At 43.7% G+C, this 12,665-nt stretch overlaps 1 protein-coding gene across 1 annotated transcript in view; it reads left to right on the top strand.

Annotated features, from left to right (window-relative positions):
• LOC120064395 (E3 ubiquitin-protein ligase ubr3-like) overlaps nt 1-10,559 on the top strand; it is a 40,156-nt gene extending 29,597 nt beyond the window's left edge. Inside the window, exons 31-39 of the mRNA XM_039014950.1 lie at nt 1,539-1,641; nt 3,806-3,906; nt 5,406-5,530; nt 6,521-6,628; nt 6,860-6,985; nt 7,102-7,281; nt 8,146-8,355; nt 8,585-8,724; nt 8,888-10,559. Of these exons, the coding sequence (XP_038870878.1) occupies nt 1,539-1,641; nt 3,806-3,906; nt 5,406-5,530; nt 6,521-6,628; nt 6,860-6,985; nt 7,102-7,281; nt 8,146-8,355; nt 8,585-8,724; nt 8,888-9,005 (1,211 nt within the window). The 3' untranslated portion in view covers nt 9,006-10,559. The remainder of the gene's footprint in view (nt 1-1,538; nt 1,642-3,805; nt 3,907-5,405; nt 5,531-6,520; nt 6,629-6,859; nt 6,986-7,101; nt 7,282-8,145; nt 8,356-8,584; nt 8,725-8,887) is intronic.
• Nucleotides 10,560-12,665: the final 2,106 nt, after the last annotated feature.

Here is a 12,665-nt window from a genome sequence, read left to right as displayed (position 1 = left end):
AGCAGCAGGCTGAGGGGGAAGCATGCAGATGGAAGAGGTGGTAGCCATGTGAGCCGCAATTTGAAGCCCGGTTCCCTGCCAGCTTGAAGGGCATTGGCTGGCGTTCCTTCCTCCACAGTGTCACTCCTCGCATGTTGTACTCTAGTGGAGGGACTCGAACCCCATCTGACAGACGGAGGGACTGAATCGGAGTCACTCACCTCCCTCAGCCTCTGGTTTGTATCCTGCTGCTGTCGTGTTTCAACTGTAGAGGGCGGTGTTGCTCTAGTTTGACAGCCATGTTGACAAACTCCTGAAAGTCCATATTGCAGCAGAGGAATTCAATGTTTTGCTGCATTACAGCTGTCATAACTCTCTGGGGGGGGGGGGGGGGGGGAAATTAAGTCAAATATTGAGCTACAGGTCTGTTGACAAGGTTGCATGTAAAAATATATATATATAATTTTGTTACCACTGGGTGAGAGAGAAAGTAGTCTACACGAGCGCAGGTGGTATATAGCGTTCGCCTGCTTGTAAACTGAAAAAACAGAAATTAGTTACCTCTGGTTCATTTAGCCATTCCGCCATTCCTATGTGGAAAGAATAGGGTTTTGGTATAAATGTAAAAATGTAAAAAATGTGCTTAAAATGGACTTAGGAGATCTTATAGATTTTGTTCTATGAGATACAGTATCAGTCAGTTAACACAACCTTTACATGCTTCAAAATTCACTAATATCTTCTAGAACAAAACATTTAAGATCTCCTAAGCCTGTGTTTACCGCATACCTTATTTTCGGCATTAAGACAAAATCAAAATTTTCCCATAGACTTTGTCCAACGAACCATGGCGCAGTTGGTGCATACAAAAAGACGCCATTACAATTGCTATATTCCTTTCAGGTACAATTTTCTGATTTCCAATACACTTTTAACTATGGCCCTAATGAACACTAACTTTCAGGGCCATTGTGTGAGGCCACTATAAGAAGTAGGTTAATTTGTTTTTGGGCTAATAAAATAAGAGCACACTGTTCCAGGAGGTGATAAAAAAAATTGGTGTGTGCGTGCACCTTGGGGTGGCAGGTAGCCTAGTGGTTAGAGCGTTGGACTAGTAACCGAAAGGTTGCAAGATCGAATCCCCGAGCTGACGATGTAAAAATCTGTCGTTCTGCCCCTAAACAAGGCAGTTAACCCACTGTTCCTAGGCCGTCATTGTAAATAAGAATTTGTTCTTAACTGACTTGCCGAGTTAAATAAAACAAGTGTGAGAAAGGTGTGACACTCTTCATGTTCCACAGTGAACAGGTGTGACTCCTGACCAGAGGATAGCTGGGAGCAGAGTAGTGCCATCTATCCATCTGGCCTGCTTTCTCCCAGCCAAACCATTACGCTCAGTGCATTCAAGTCAACTGTATTTGTCATTTGATTCACTGATGGTGTGATAGTGGGCACTGGCCTACTGACATGCAGGTGGACAGTTTTACAGTAGCTGTCTCATTTCTGTGCCAGTGTTCTGCTCTATCTCGCTGACCATTTTAAAAATGTCTGTCTTTCAGATCAGCTGTTCCACGTGCTTGCCATGCACATGCGTCTGTACAGCATTGATTCTGCTTACAACCCCTGGACCAGGTTGACCCAGGTGGCTCCGAGCAGAGACGAGTGAGTAACGGCTACCCTGACGCTACACCACACAGACCTTTTCATCTACTTTGGCCTCTCCTCGTCCTGCAATCCCACTACACATACGGCTGTCTTATCACAAACTCCGCCACACTCACTGCATCAGCCAAACACACTGAACCTCTCTCCCCCCGAATCATGCAGCTCCACCTCACCTGACGTCTCTCTAGCCCTCTCCTGATCCCAGTTTATCCTAACAGCATCCTAGCACAGCCTGTAATCAGTGCCACTTTCCCCTCACCCTCAACACCACCACATCCTGCGTGCCCTGACAGCTTTTCCTCCAGACAAAAAGGAGTTAAAAACAGAGAAGGAACCATGTGTGGTTGCCATAGATGCCAATAATTGCTGCATCTGGCAAATTACCGGGTGCTCCACAGAGAGCGAAACGACCCCTTCAGTCGCTGCGCCGAGAAACAACTGCCCCACACATCTCAGCCCTCCCCCGCCCAGCATCATCTTTCACAGCATCGTAGAAACCGAGACATTTAACAAGGCAGTCTTCTTCATACGCTCTCTCTCTCCACACTGCTTGTTTGTGATGCGTCAGGTGTGTTCTCGGGCGTCAGTTTGCCTTCCGAGGTTTACAGCCTTGAGAGCGATCAGCATCCCACTCGTATAACACTTCGCACTATTAGATAAGCTAACGACCTCTCTCCCTCCCAAGACGGCTTTTACACCTGTTACTATTTAAATGCTTCGAGCCATGCAGGCGTCTCAGTGGAGCAATTTTGTGTTAAAAATACCTTGTTAGGGATTCGGAAGGCAGCTATGTCACTGACACCCTCAGGCAACCGTGTAGCTCTATTTAAATGGGACAAGGGAATGACGACGCTCATGCCTTCCAGACAGTGACCTAGACATTCACTTTTTTCATATCCTTTCTCATATGTCAATTTTTGTGGATGCGTTTTGTGGATGTTTTCAAAAGACTGGGTTGCTCATTGTATGTATTGGTCATCTGGATTTGTCTGCAATTTAGCTGCGAGTGCTATATGCTGTAGTTTAGTCTTTTGCATGAGAGGGAATTAAAAGCAGATTGCTGCGTCAGTTTTTCTGTTGTACGCTAGAATGAATAGTCTCGAGTGCCTTTCTAAAATGGAATGCATTATTGTGTAAGTGTGGCCCCTTTCAGTCGAAATCCCCGGACGTCTCCTTAAGGTAGAGTGGAGATTAGAGGCTCTCTCTATGGGCAGCCAGGAGAAAACGAGCCATTTTTTAAATGGAGACGGCAACAACAATCTTCAGTATGAGGCTCCAGCTGCATTATAGCAGTGAGTCACGGGATATAAAGGAAATATGCTTTGCTTTCCCCCACTGCATTAAAGTGGAGGGCAATTAGAAAGTGTGTCGTCATTGTTTTTTTTTAAGCAACGTTTAAGTGCAGCGTATATATTCAAGGGAGGACTTTGCTCTTGGCCCTGACAAGATAAAAAGCATTAGGATATGTATAGTGTGTACATAACCTCACTCCAATTATGGTTTCTCTAACATTCCCCTACCAATGCTAAGTTATTGAGAATAGTCAGGGGTTGAAATGGCCAGGGTTGATTTTGGGAAATCTGGTTCAACCTTTATACAGAATCATTTGATTTGCATTCTACCATTCAATGTTATAAATGAGGACTTTTCCACATAAGGTCTGCAGTGCAATACAAGTATTGAGGAATTATCTCTCTAAGGAAAAGCAATATATATATTTTTTGTTCCACAAATAAAAATAATTCACCTTGGGGATCGAACTTGATCATAACAAACACATTTTAGAGCCCACAACGGCAGTCCATTTATGGGGGGTTTGTTCACGTAGTCTTTCTAGGGCAGACCAGGGCTTTTGGCACCGGTAGGTTGCTACACAGTAGCCGACCAGCAGAGCTTGTGACTTCACACTCCAGACCGGACACAGGATTCACCCAGGCCACGATCGTATTCAAATTGAACGTGCGTTCCTGGAACGGGCTTCCGGTGTGTTCCGGCCCATTTCCACCCCTGTGAATAATAAAACCTTTACGGGTACCCACAGTTTCTTGTTTAACTGCATACTTTACTCTTAATGAGCGTGCTGTATGTTTTTCAACATGTCTTTAAAAATCCTTACCCTGAGCTTGTATTGGTAAAAGATTCCATGTGTTGTTCCCTACAGCTGCCTGGATGACGAGAGGCCAGAAGTCCCCATGCTGTTTAGAGACTGCCCATCCCTGCTGATCATCTTTGTGTTGACCATGCCACAGCCGCTACGCAAAGGTGCTGTCACTGTTCTTACTATCCTGACTGTGTTTTCCCCATCAGTCCAAGGGGACGGGGAGGGGAAGGTGGGTTAATGAGGCTACAGAGGGAGGTTTTTCAGTGGCTGGGTCAGAACAGCAAACCGTTATCAGTCCTAATCATGACTGAATGTAGGGAGGGTTCTTATCTGTTCCCTTTTTTTGTATTTGGCTGTGAGGAGCAGAATGACATGGATCGCTTTATGGAGGCTGCCCGCTTCGCATGCCCTTCATCTCCAGCTGAGCGCTTCCTGTTTGAGCTCCTCCAGGCTCAGCACCGTGCGCGAGGGGAGGGCCACCACATTGGAGGCCAAGTTGCAGCAATCATAGGCCTACTTAATGGGTGCCATGCCACACAAAGCTGATCATTTCAGTGATTACTGAACTGACTGAACCCATGGACACTGAGGTGGTTTGAGGCCTGAAGATCTCTCCTAGCATCAGAACAGGGGAGAGATAATCAACTCTGTTAAACCAATATACAAGTTATAAAGAGCATTGGTTCTGTGAGGGGATATGTCTGTGACAGGTTTTTTCCCTCAAATGAAAGCCATTTCACAGCTATAAGAGCTCTCCTCCATATCGACTGAATAACACTTCCTTACATTGCCCTAAAGAGTCTGCCGGGGAAAAGGGCATTCAATGTCTTATTAGCTTTTAGATGGTCTCTTGTATATTTTTTTCAATTCCACATTGATTAAGCCAAAATAAGCATGACGGTCCTCATTGTGAGATGGAGAATTGATTGTAACACATCACGATGAGAGATGGGTGTGAATTAAGTATTTCATTAAAGTCGGGGCATGGAGATCAGGACGTGCCTGGGTTTTTGTCATGTTTAGAGTGGATAGGTGGGAGGGGTTGGGAGTTCCTAACAGCCTGTGTGTCCTTCATGGCAGTAAAGGTGTTGTCTTTTTAATGTGCTGACGCAACACAATGGACCTGTCACCAGCACCACTCTCCTGAGGAGGGCAAATAATGGCGCTCATTGTATTTCTGTCACTTCAAATCCAACGCCTATTTCCACCTGGCGGCCTGGGTGCTGGCTGCCTCTTGCTAATTACCAGTCTATTTGATGAGCCTTTATCAACACGGGAGACGAGAGAGCCACTCCTCTTGAGACCAAACCCAACCTATTGACTTGTCTTCTAGCCCAATAAAAATGGTGTCAATCTCTTTTGTAGGCACCCTGATTGCCCATCTTACAGAGCATTCTAGGCCTCTTAAGTCATTCCTTTTATTCCGGTTGCTCATAAATGAAACTGCTTTCTATTTAACAAGCTGTTCTAAATAGTAATTGGGAAGAGAGAAAATGGCAACAACTTAGTTATAAATCTGTTATGATTCTCAAAACAATGAGACAGTCGGCCGAGTGTCTGACCAAGAATATGTATGTGCGACACGATATATTTGTTCCTCCAATGTTAGTGCGCCTAACCTGGGTCTGTGCATCGCCTCTCTCTGTCCCTGTCCCTGTAGAACACTTCATCTGTTTGGTGAGGATGCTGTACAACCTGCAGTACACCCAGGCCCTGGCTGCTCTCTCAGCCAAGTTCAGCCCCGAGGAGAGGCAGGCCTGGAGCACGTCTGGAGCTCTCAAGAAGGTAATGGAGATATCACTCTCCTCGCCGTACTGCTGCTTTGTACTCTACCAAGGGCCTTATGTTGTGAAGCCAGTGCATCCTATCTATACTTTCTACTTGTTATCCCCGGGACCTGTTTACATCCGTGGCAAATGAAGGTGTGACGCAAAATGCAAATTAAGATTTAGACCTGGCCCGAGTTCCGTTAAGCAGTTTGGGCTGTAGATATATCGATCATCGTTATCAAGGAGAGAGTGATTACCGGAGCTGGGTGGCATTAATTGGCTATTCATCTTCAGTCTATTAAATCTGTATTAGCGAGTGGCTGGTTGGAATGTAAATGGGCCAACAGCAAAATGCCTCCCCTTTAGGGTGTTTTCTATCTATTGTGGCGCAGCTGAATATCTTACCCCACTTTGTCACGAACAGTGCAGCACTCGCTCACAAGCTGTCATTAAGACGGCTTGGAAATCCTCATTGTTAACACAGGCCACATTTGGAGGGATGTCATTGTATTTCAATTGCTGTAGATAAAAAGACTGTCTCAACCGAGATCCCGAGCCCAGAGGAAGGAAATCCAAAGACATTAAATTCCTCCCGCTATAAATCTATGACAGAGAACGCCAGGCTAGATAAGACTGGCTGCTGTTTTCTATTCCCCCCACTGTGAGCTTGATAAACGCTATCAGATTATTATTTCAATCAGTTGAATTTGATCAGAACACGCATTCAGTAATTTATTGGTGCTTATCAACGTTGCCTATTTTTTTTATTGCATAAAAATAATTATTTATTATTCTGCATAAGTTATTATTTTATACAGTGCAAATTTTAAAGGGAGGTACGGGGGTTGGAGACACTGCAGCACACTTGACAAGGGACTTGCTTGAATATCATATGAAGCTGGTACAGTGGCATGAGACTCCTGAGAGCCTAATACTACTGTTGTACTATAGTATTATGTACTCTCAATGTGTCACCTCTCCACTGCTTTTGGACTATCTCCCACAGAATGCTTTCAATGCCGAGAAGTCCTATGAAGCTCTTCTCAGCCATGTCATCACTGAGCTGTCCAAGGTGAAGACTGTGTATGACGTGAACACCGAAGAGCCATCCATGGTAAGTCCTATCAGGTTTCGTAAAAATATATTAAACCATTTCAAAGCTGCCAAGCTCCCAGTACTTGGCTAGCCCCCCCCCCCCCCCCCCCACACTCAATTTTCTTAATTTTTTTACATGATAAATTGCCCATTTAACACCATCTGTGCTCTCTCTGAAGGAGATCTATATCACCCCATTATCTGTTGAGAGGTTATTGATGAGGCATTACTCCTGTGCTTCCTTCCCCAGCTGAGCACCAGTGTGTGGTCCCCACAGTCCATAGAGTACAGCCTCCAGCAGTTCTGCCTGCCCTACCTCCGCCTCTCCTGTCTCCTGCAGCACCATCTTTATGGGGACAACCTGTCAGGCTGCCCGGTACGGTTACTGCTACTGTTCCACACCTCACCACCTCTCTGCCTGCCTGTGTCTCTGTTCCATAGCTGCTCCAACCTCACGGCTTTAACTCATACTGACCATTTGTTCTGTTTCAGGAGGAAGAAGAGTTCTCAGGCCTGGCTGGCTGTTTAGGGCTCCTTGACCCAGTCCCTCAACCATCTAACCCCATGTACAGTGCCTCATGTCTGGACTGGACGGTCAGTGCTTTCGACCTGATGTCTCAATGGTGCTCTGAGGTCACAGGGCTCACCAACACTCAGGCTGAGAAATCAATGGTAGGTTTGAGGCTGAGCACTTCCCTCCACCAATCGTTCTCCAGTATATCGTCTCCAAAACACCAATGGTGGCGTCATTCTTTCTCCTTGTTCTTTTGGTACTAGTGACACCATGTGTTAGCTGTGGCGCTGAATATAACCCCTCTTCACCTCCTGGGAGTGATGGTTTTTCACACACTGCCTTTGTCATTCGGCACTGGCCTTTTCTGCCATACATCACACAAAGAAACCTCCCATCGCTTCACACGGCATTCTCGATGATTCCCGCAGACCTTTCAACTGTGGACATTGTTTATTATCGCACCCTGGAGCTGAAGGGCATACAGAAAATGTGGCATATAGGAACTTTGAAGGATTTATTCAGTAGAAGGCTTAAAACAGGCCAACTTTTATTTCCTATATTTCTAAATCCTTTTTAGTAGCAAGTGGAGAGACTCGATGCCCAAACTGAAATGAATGTACAGTAACCTCAGTGTTTCTTGGGCTGATGCTTAGAGGAGCAGGAAACAAAGTGCTGTGGTATTTTCTTCGATGTCTAATGGCTGCCGGGCCGATGAGTCCGCTTATTAAGAGTCTATTGACAGGAGGTTAGAGAGCGAGTGGACGAGCACATGGTTAAATGAAAGGGACTTTGGATTCAGCTCTCGAGTGATTGGATTGGCTTTCTTAAGTTATGGGCGGTTGAAGTTTAGGCCTGCCATGGACACAGCACAATAGTGAGCCAGATAAAGCCCCCAGCTCCCATTGTCTAAAAAGCCCGCACAATGCGGCCCAAGCTGTTACAAAGGATTGCCTAGGGCACACAGTTGGGGTTCATAATTGGAATAATGTTGTGACTGACGTGGTTAATTTCCCTCCATCCAGACTTTGCTTGTCCAGGATCTGCAGTGGGCATCCCCCCACCTACTCCACTTACCTGACAACTACAACACCATCTTCCAGTACTACCACAAGAAGGCCTGCACTGCCTGCAAAAAAGTGCCAAAGGACCCGGCGCTTTGCCTCATCTGTGGCACCTTCGTCTGCCTCAAAGGGCTGTGCTGCAAGCAGCAAGGGATCTGTGAATGCGTTTGGGTGAGTGGCCCTGCTTTTCAAAGGCCATATTAGACTATATCTGAAAAAACAGCATGATTTTTATATTGTCTTCAAAAATATTTCTTATTCAGCAAGTGGTTTAATTTTTAGGTCATTGATGGATATTATTACTCTATTGTACAAAATAAGAACTTGCATGCTTGGGTGGTGCTGCTGGGTGCACATGACAATGTGATTTGGTGAATAGGCTGTACGTGTCTGTCTTTAGCACTCTCAACACTGTGGCGCCGCCACAGGCATCTTCCTATTGATCAACGCCTCGGTCATCATCATCATCCGAGGACACCGCTTCTGCCTGTGGGGCTCCGTTTACCTGGATGCCCATGGAGAGGAGGACCGCGATCTACGGTACAAATACACACCATAGACCCTTTGCATTACACTTCAGTTTCATCTCACACGATCATCTTGTCAGGTTCTCACGAGAATTGTTGATGTGGGGGGGGGAACTATGTTGAAACCTGTAAGAAAACATTGTTTGAAATCACATTTTCTATTCCGGTTCTTACAGCCGTGGAAAGCCCCTGTTTCTATGTGTGGAGAGGTATAGAGTGCTGGCGCAACAGTGGGTCTCGCACACCTTCGATCACATCAACAAGCGCTGGGGGCCTCACTACAACGGACTGTAAGGTCACCTGAACCCCACTCCCTGATGGGAAAGAATCTCTTTGGTTTATGTGTCTGCCTCTGTAAAACATATGGGGAATCTTATCATGTGATATAAACAAACATGCAGTGCGAGTGTTACTGCCACAGCCTTGGTTTATGTGTAGTTTTGTGAACAATCATGCCTAAAGACTAACTGTGTGTTTTAAGTGATTTACTGTGTGGATTTTAACTGGGAGAAAGCACAACTTTGGTTCTGAAGTGGTTTAGAAGCCAGAAATATTTTTTTGGGGGGGCTCAGTCTGGTGAGTATTTGTACACTGATTGGCTAACAGTGTGAGCTCGAGCTACTGGCTATTTCTTAGATATACAAATAGACAAATTTGCCCCTGGTAATGTTAATGATAAGCATATTGTCACAATGTATGGGTTGGTGCATATCCCTCATTTTTCAGACTTTGTACTGCTGGCATGGGTTTAAAGCTCTTGATAAGTATAGCGATGTTATTGCAAATTGTGTTCTCGTTGTGTTTGTTGGGACATTATGGTAGGCGACAAGTCCACTCAACAGAGTTTATTGCGGTCGAGCACAGGCTCTTCTTTTTTACAGTGTAGTTGCAATTCATCCTCAGGTATTTTTTTTTTTTGCTGTAGTTTAGAATACAACATTTTTAATATTTAAATAAATGCTGGTGCTCATTGTTCAAATAAGTAATTTTACTTTTTGTAAAGATTTTTATTTTCTAAAGAAATAAATGCTTTACGTTTATGGTAGATGACTGGCAACCATGGTCGTCATCGCTATTGGTCTTTGCAGTCCTGCCTTTACTTAGGTTCCGGCCAGGTCCCTGAGGAAACTCAATGACCACTCACCAGTCTGGCCACAGTAGAGTACACATAAGACTGGTGTGGAGTATCTGTCTACTGTAATTGGCATGCTCTTTTTCCAAAACTTCCATTGCGCAGAATCATTTCAAGTGCATTGGGATTTTGCTAGAGTTGAAATATTTGAATTTGGGGACTCAATGCATAAGTTATTCTACTGATATGGCATTCTGTAAGGGAATGGTTATAGTTTCATCCTTTTATGCTTATGAAGACTTTTGCAGTTTTAGATAGTACAGTTGAATAATTTTTTGTTAGTACTTGGGCAATACTGTTTTGGCCTTTCACATTTCCTTTGAGTTGCTCTGTGAAGTTATAGTAAATGTATATGGGCGCATAATGCAAAACCCTATCTTTGAATAAGTAAAGGAAATAGTTCAAGATAGCTTTTGGTCTCTTCAAATTGTTATCTTTGAAACTCCATAAGATGCCATTTAGTTGGTTTTGAGAAGTGTAATAGTGTTAACCTTAACATAACAAATGGATGTCATTCACCTAATCCACACTTGTGGTACAATATATTATTTTTTATACTGTCAAATAACCAATCTGTTTATTTGCTTTTGGTTGCCAAAAGTTAGAATTAAAGTAGCTATATTTACAGTGCCTTCGGAAAGTATTCAGACCCCTTGACTTTTCCACATTTTGTTACATTACAGGCTTATTCTGAAATGTTTTTTTGTCATCAATTTACACACAATACCCCATAATGATAAAGCAAAAATAGTTTTTTTTTTTTTTTTAAATAAACAAAAAATGAAATATCACATTTACATAAGTATTCAGACCCGTTACTCAACACTTTGTTGAAGCACCTTTGGCAGCAATTACAGCATTGAGTCTTCTTGGGTATGACGTTACAAGCTTGGCACACCTGTATTTGTGGAGTTTCTCCCATTCTTCTCTGCAGATCCTCTCAAGCTCTGTCAGGTTGGATGGGGAGTGTTGCTGCACAGCTATTTTCAGGTCTCCAGAGATGTTCGATCGGTTTCAAGTCCGGGCTCTGGCTGGGCCACTCAAGGACGTGTGCTTAGCCGTTGTCCTGTTGGAACGTGAACCTTCGCCCCAGGTCCTGAGCTCTCTGGAGCTTGTTTTCAAGGATCTCTGTTCTTTGCTCTGTTCATCTTTGCCTCAATCCTGACTAGTCTCCCAGTCCCTGATAAACCTCCCCACAGGATGATGCTGCCACCACTATGCTTCACCGTGATGGTGCCAGGTTTTCTCCAGACGTGATGCTTGGCATTCAGGCCAAAGCGTTCAATCTTGGTTTCATCAGACCAGAGAGTCTTTAGGTGCCTTTTAACAAACTCCAAGCAGGCTGTCGAGCCTTCAGTTTGGCCAGGGGGCCAGCTCTAGGAAGTCTTGGTGGTTCCAAACTTCCATTTAAGAATGATGGATGCCACTGTGTTCTTGGGGACCTGCAGAAACATTTTTGTACCCTTCCCCAAACCTGTGCCCCGACACAATCCTGTCTCGGAGCTCTACAGACAATTCCTTTGACCTCATGGCTTGGTTTTTGCTCTGACATGTACTGTCAACTGTGGGACCTTGTATAGACGTGTGTGCCTTTCCAAATCATGTCTAATCAATTGAATTTACCACAGGTGGACTCCAATCAAGTAGTAGAAACATTTCTGTTTTTCTTTTTTTTTTTTATAAATTTGCGAACATTTTGAAACCGGTTTTTGCTTTGTCATTATGGGTTATTGTGGTTAGATTGCTGAGGATGTATTTCTTTTTAAATCCATTTTAGAATAAGCCTGTAACCTAACAAATTGTGGAACAAGTCAAGGGGTCTGAATACTTTCCGAAGGCACTGTATAAGGAAGACATTCCCCTATGCCTAAATTTCTCCAAGATTAAATTAAGATATGTCCTTGAGTCTTAGATGCATTCCAACATTCGACATCAGACTTCAATACCCATAATATACAATGGTCATGAGATTGTTTTTGAGTTTGGTGTCTTAAATGCTTAGTTTCAATTACTACGTCTCCAACCGGAAGAGTAGATCATTCTCAAGTTGTGCCTGAAAGAGTAATATTACCTTGTTTAGTGAGAAACACATTCAAATCCCTGGGTAATTTATTCTGGTGAAAAGATTTGGTGAATTGCTGGTCCACCATGCTCAAAGGAGGAATATTTTAAGGGAAAAAAACACGCATGCTGCTTATGTGTACTGTCAGTTTCCCTTCCCTCTTTTTTAAAATGTTTTTTTTTTTTTTTTGCAGTCCCCACTTTGTACATGACTGCAACAGAAAATCTGAGTGTACATGCTAATTGAAAGCTTTTTGTGTGTTCACCTGTATGAATGAAAATAAGAAAACACAGTACATTACTGTAGGTGCTGATTCAGACTTTCTGAGTTGGATCAGAAAGTGTGACTTAGACATTTATTGAAAAATGTAACATATGTGAATAAAATATAAACAAACTCTGACACGTTTATCTTCATTGTCCATGCTAACGTATTTCAGATTTCCCTATGGACCAAATTATTTTATTCTCATTTGTTTTTTTTCCCCCTGTCCCATTCAGTGTAGTTAATTAACATAATTGGCCTGCAGCAAAGCCCCTTGTGCTTCCTGTGTCTACTCTGGCTATGATTTCTCAGGACATCAAGTTCAAAATTGCGGTTAGCTCCATGGTAACCCTTAATAGTAGGTCTCTTAGCACTAACATGTACTTCCTGTTCTTACAGTCAACTGTTCAGTCCAGTTGGGAAAATAAGAAACTGAATGGTTCAAATGGAAAATAATTCTACACAAATATTCAGCCACAAGTTACAGGTAACCACC

Source organism: Salvelinus namaycush, chromosome 19 (genome assembly GCF_016432855.1).
Source record: "Salvelinus namaycush isolate Seneca chromosome 19, SaNama_1.0, whole genome shotgun sequence".
In the NCBI taxonomy this organism is placed as follows: domain Eukaryota; kingdom Metazoa; phylum Chordata; class Actinopteri; order Salmoniformes; family Salmonidae; genus Salvelinus; species Salvelinus namaycush.
The sequence above is the reverse complement of the archived record's forward strand: the minus strand, read 5'-3'. Positions and strand labels throughout refer to the sequence as shown.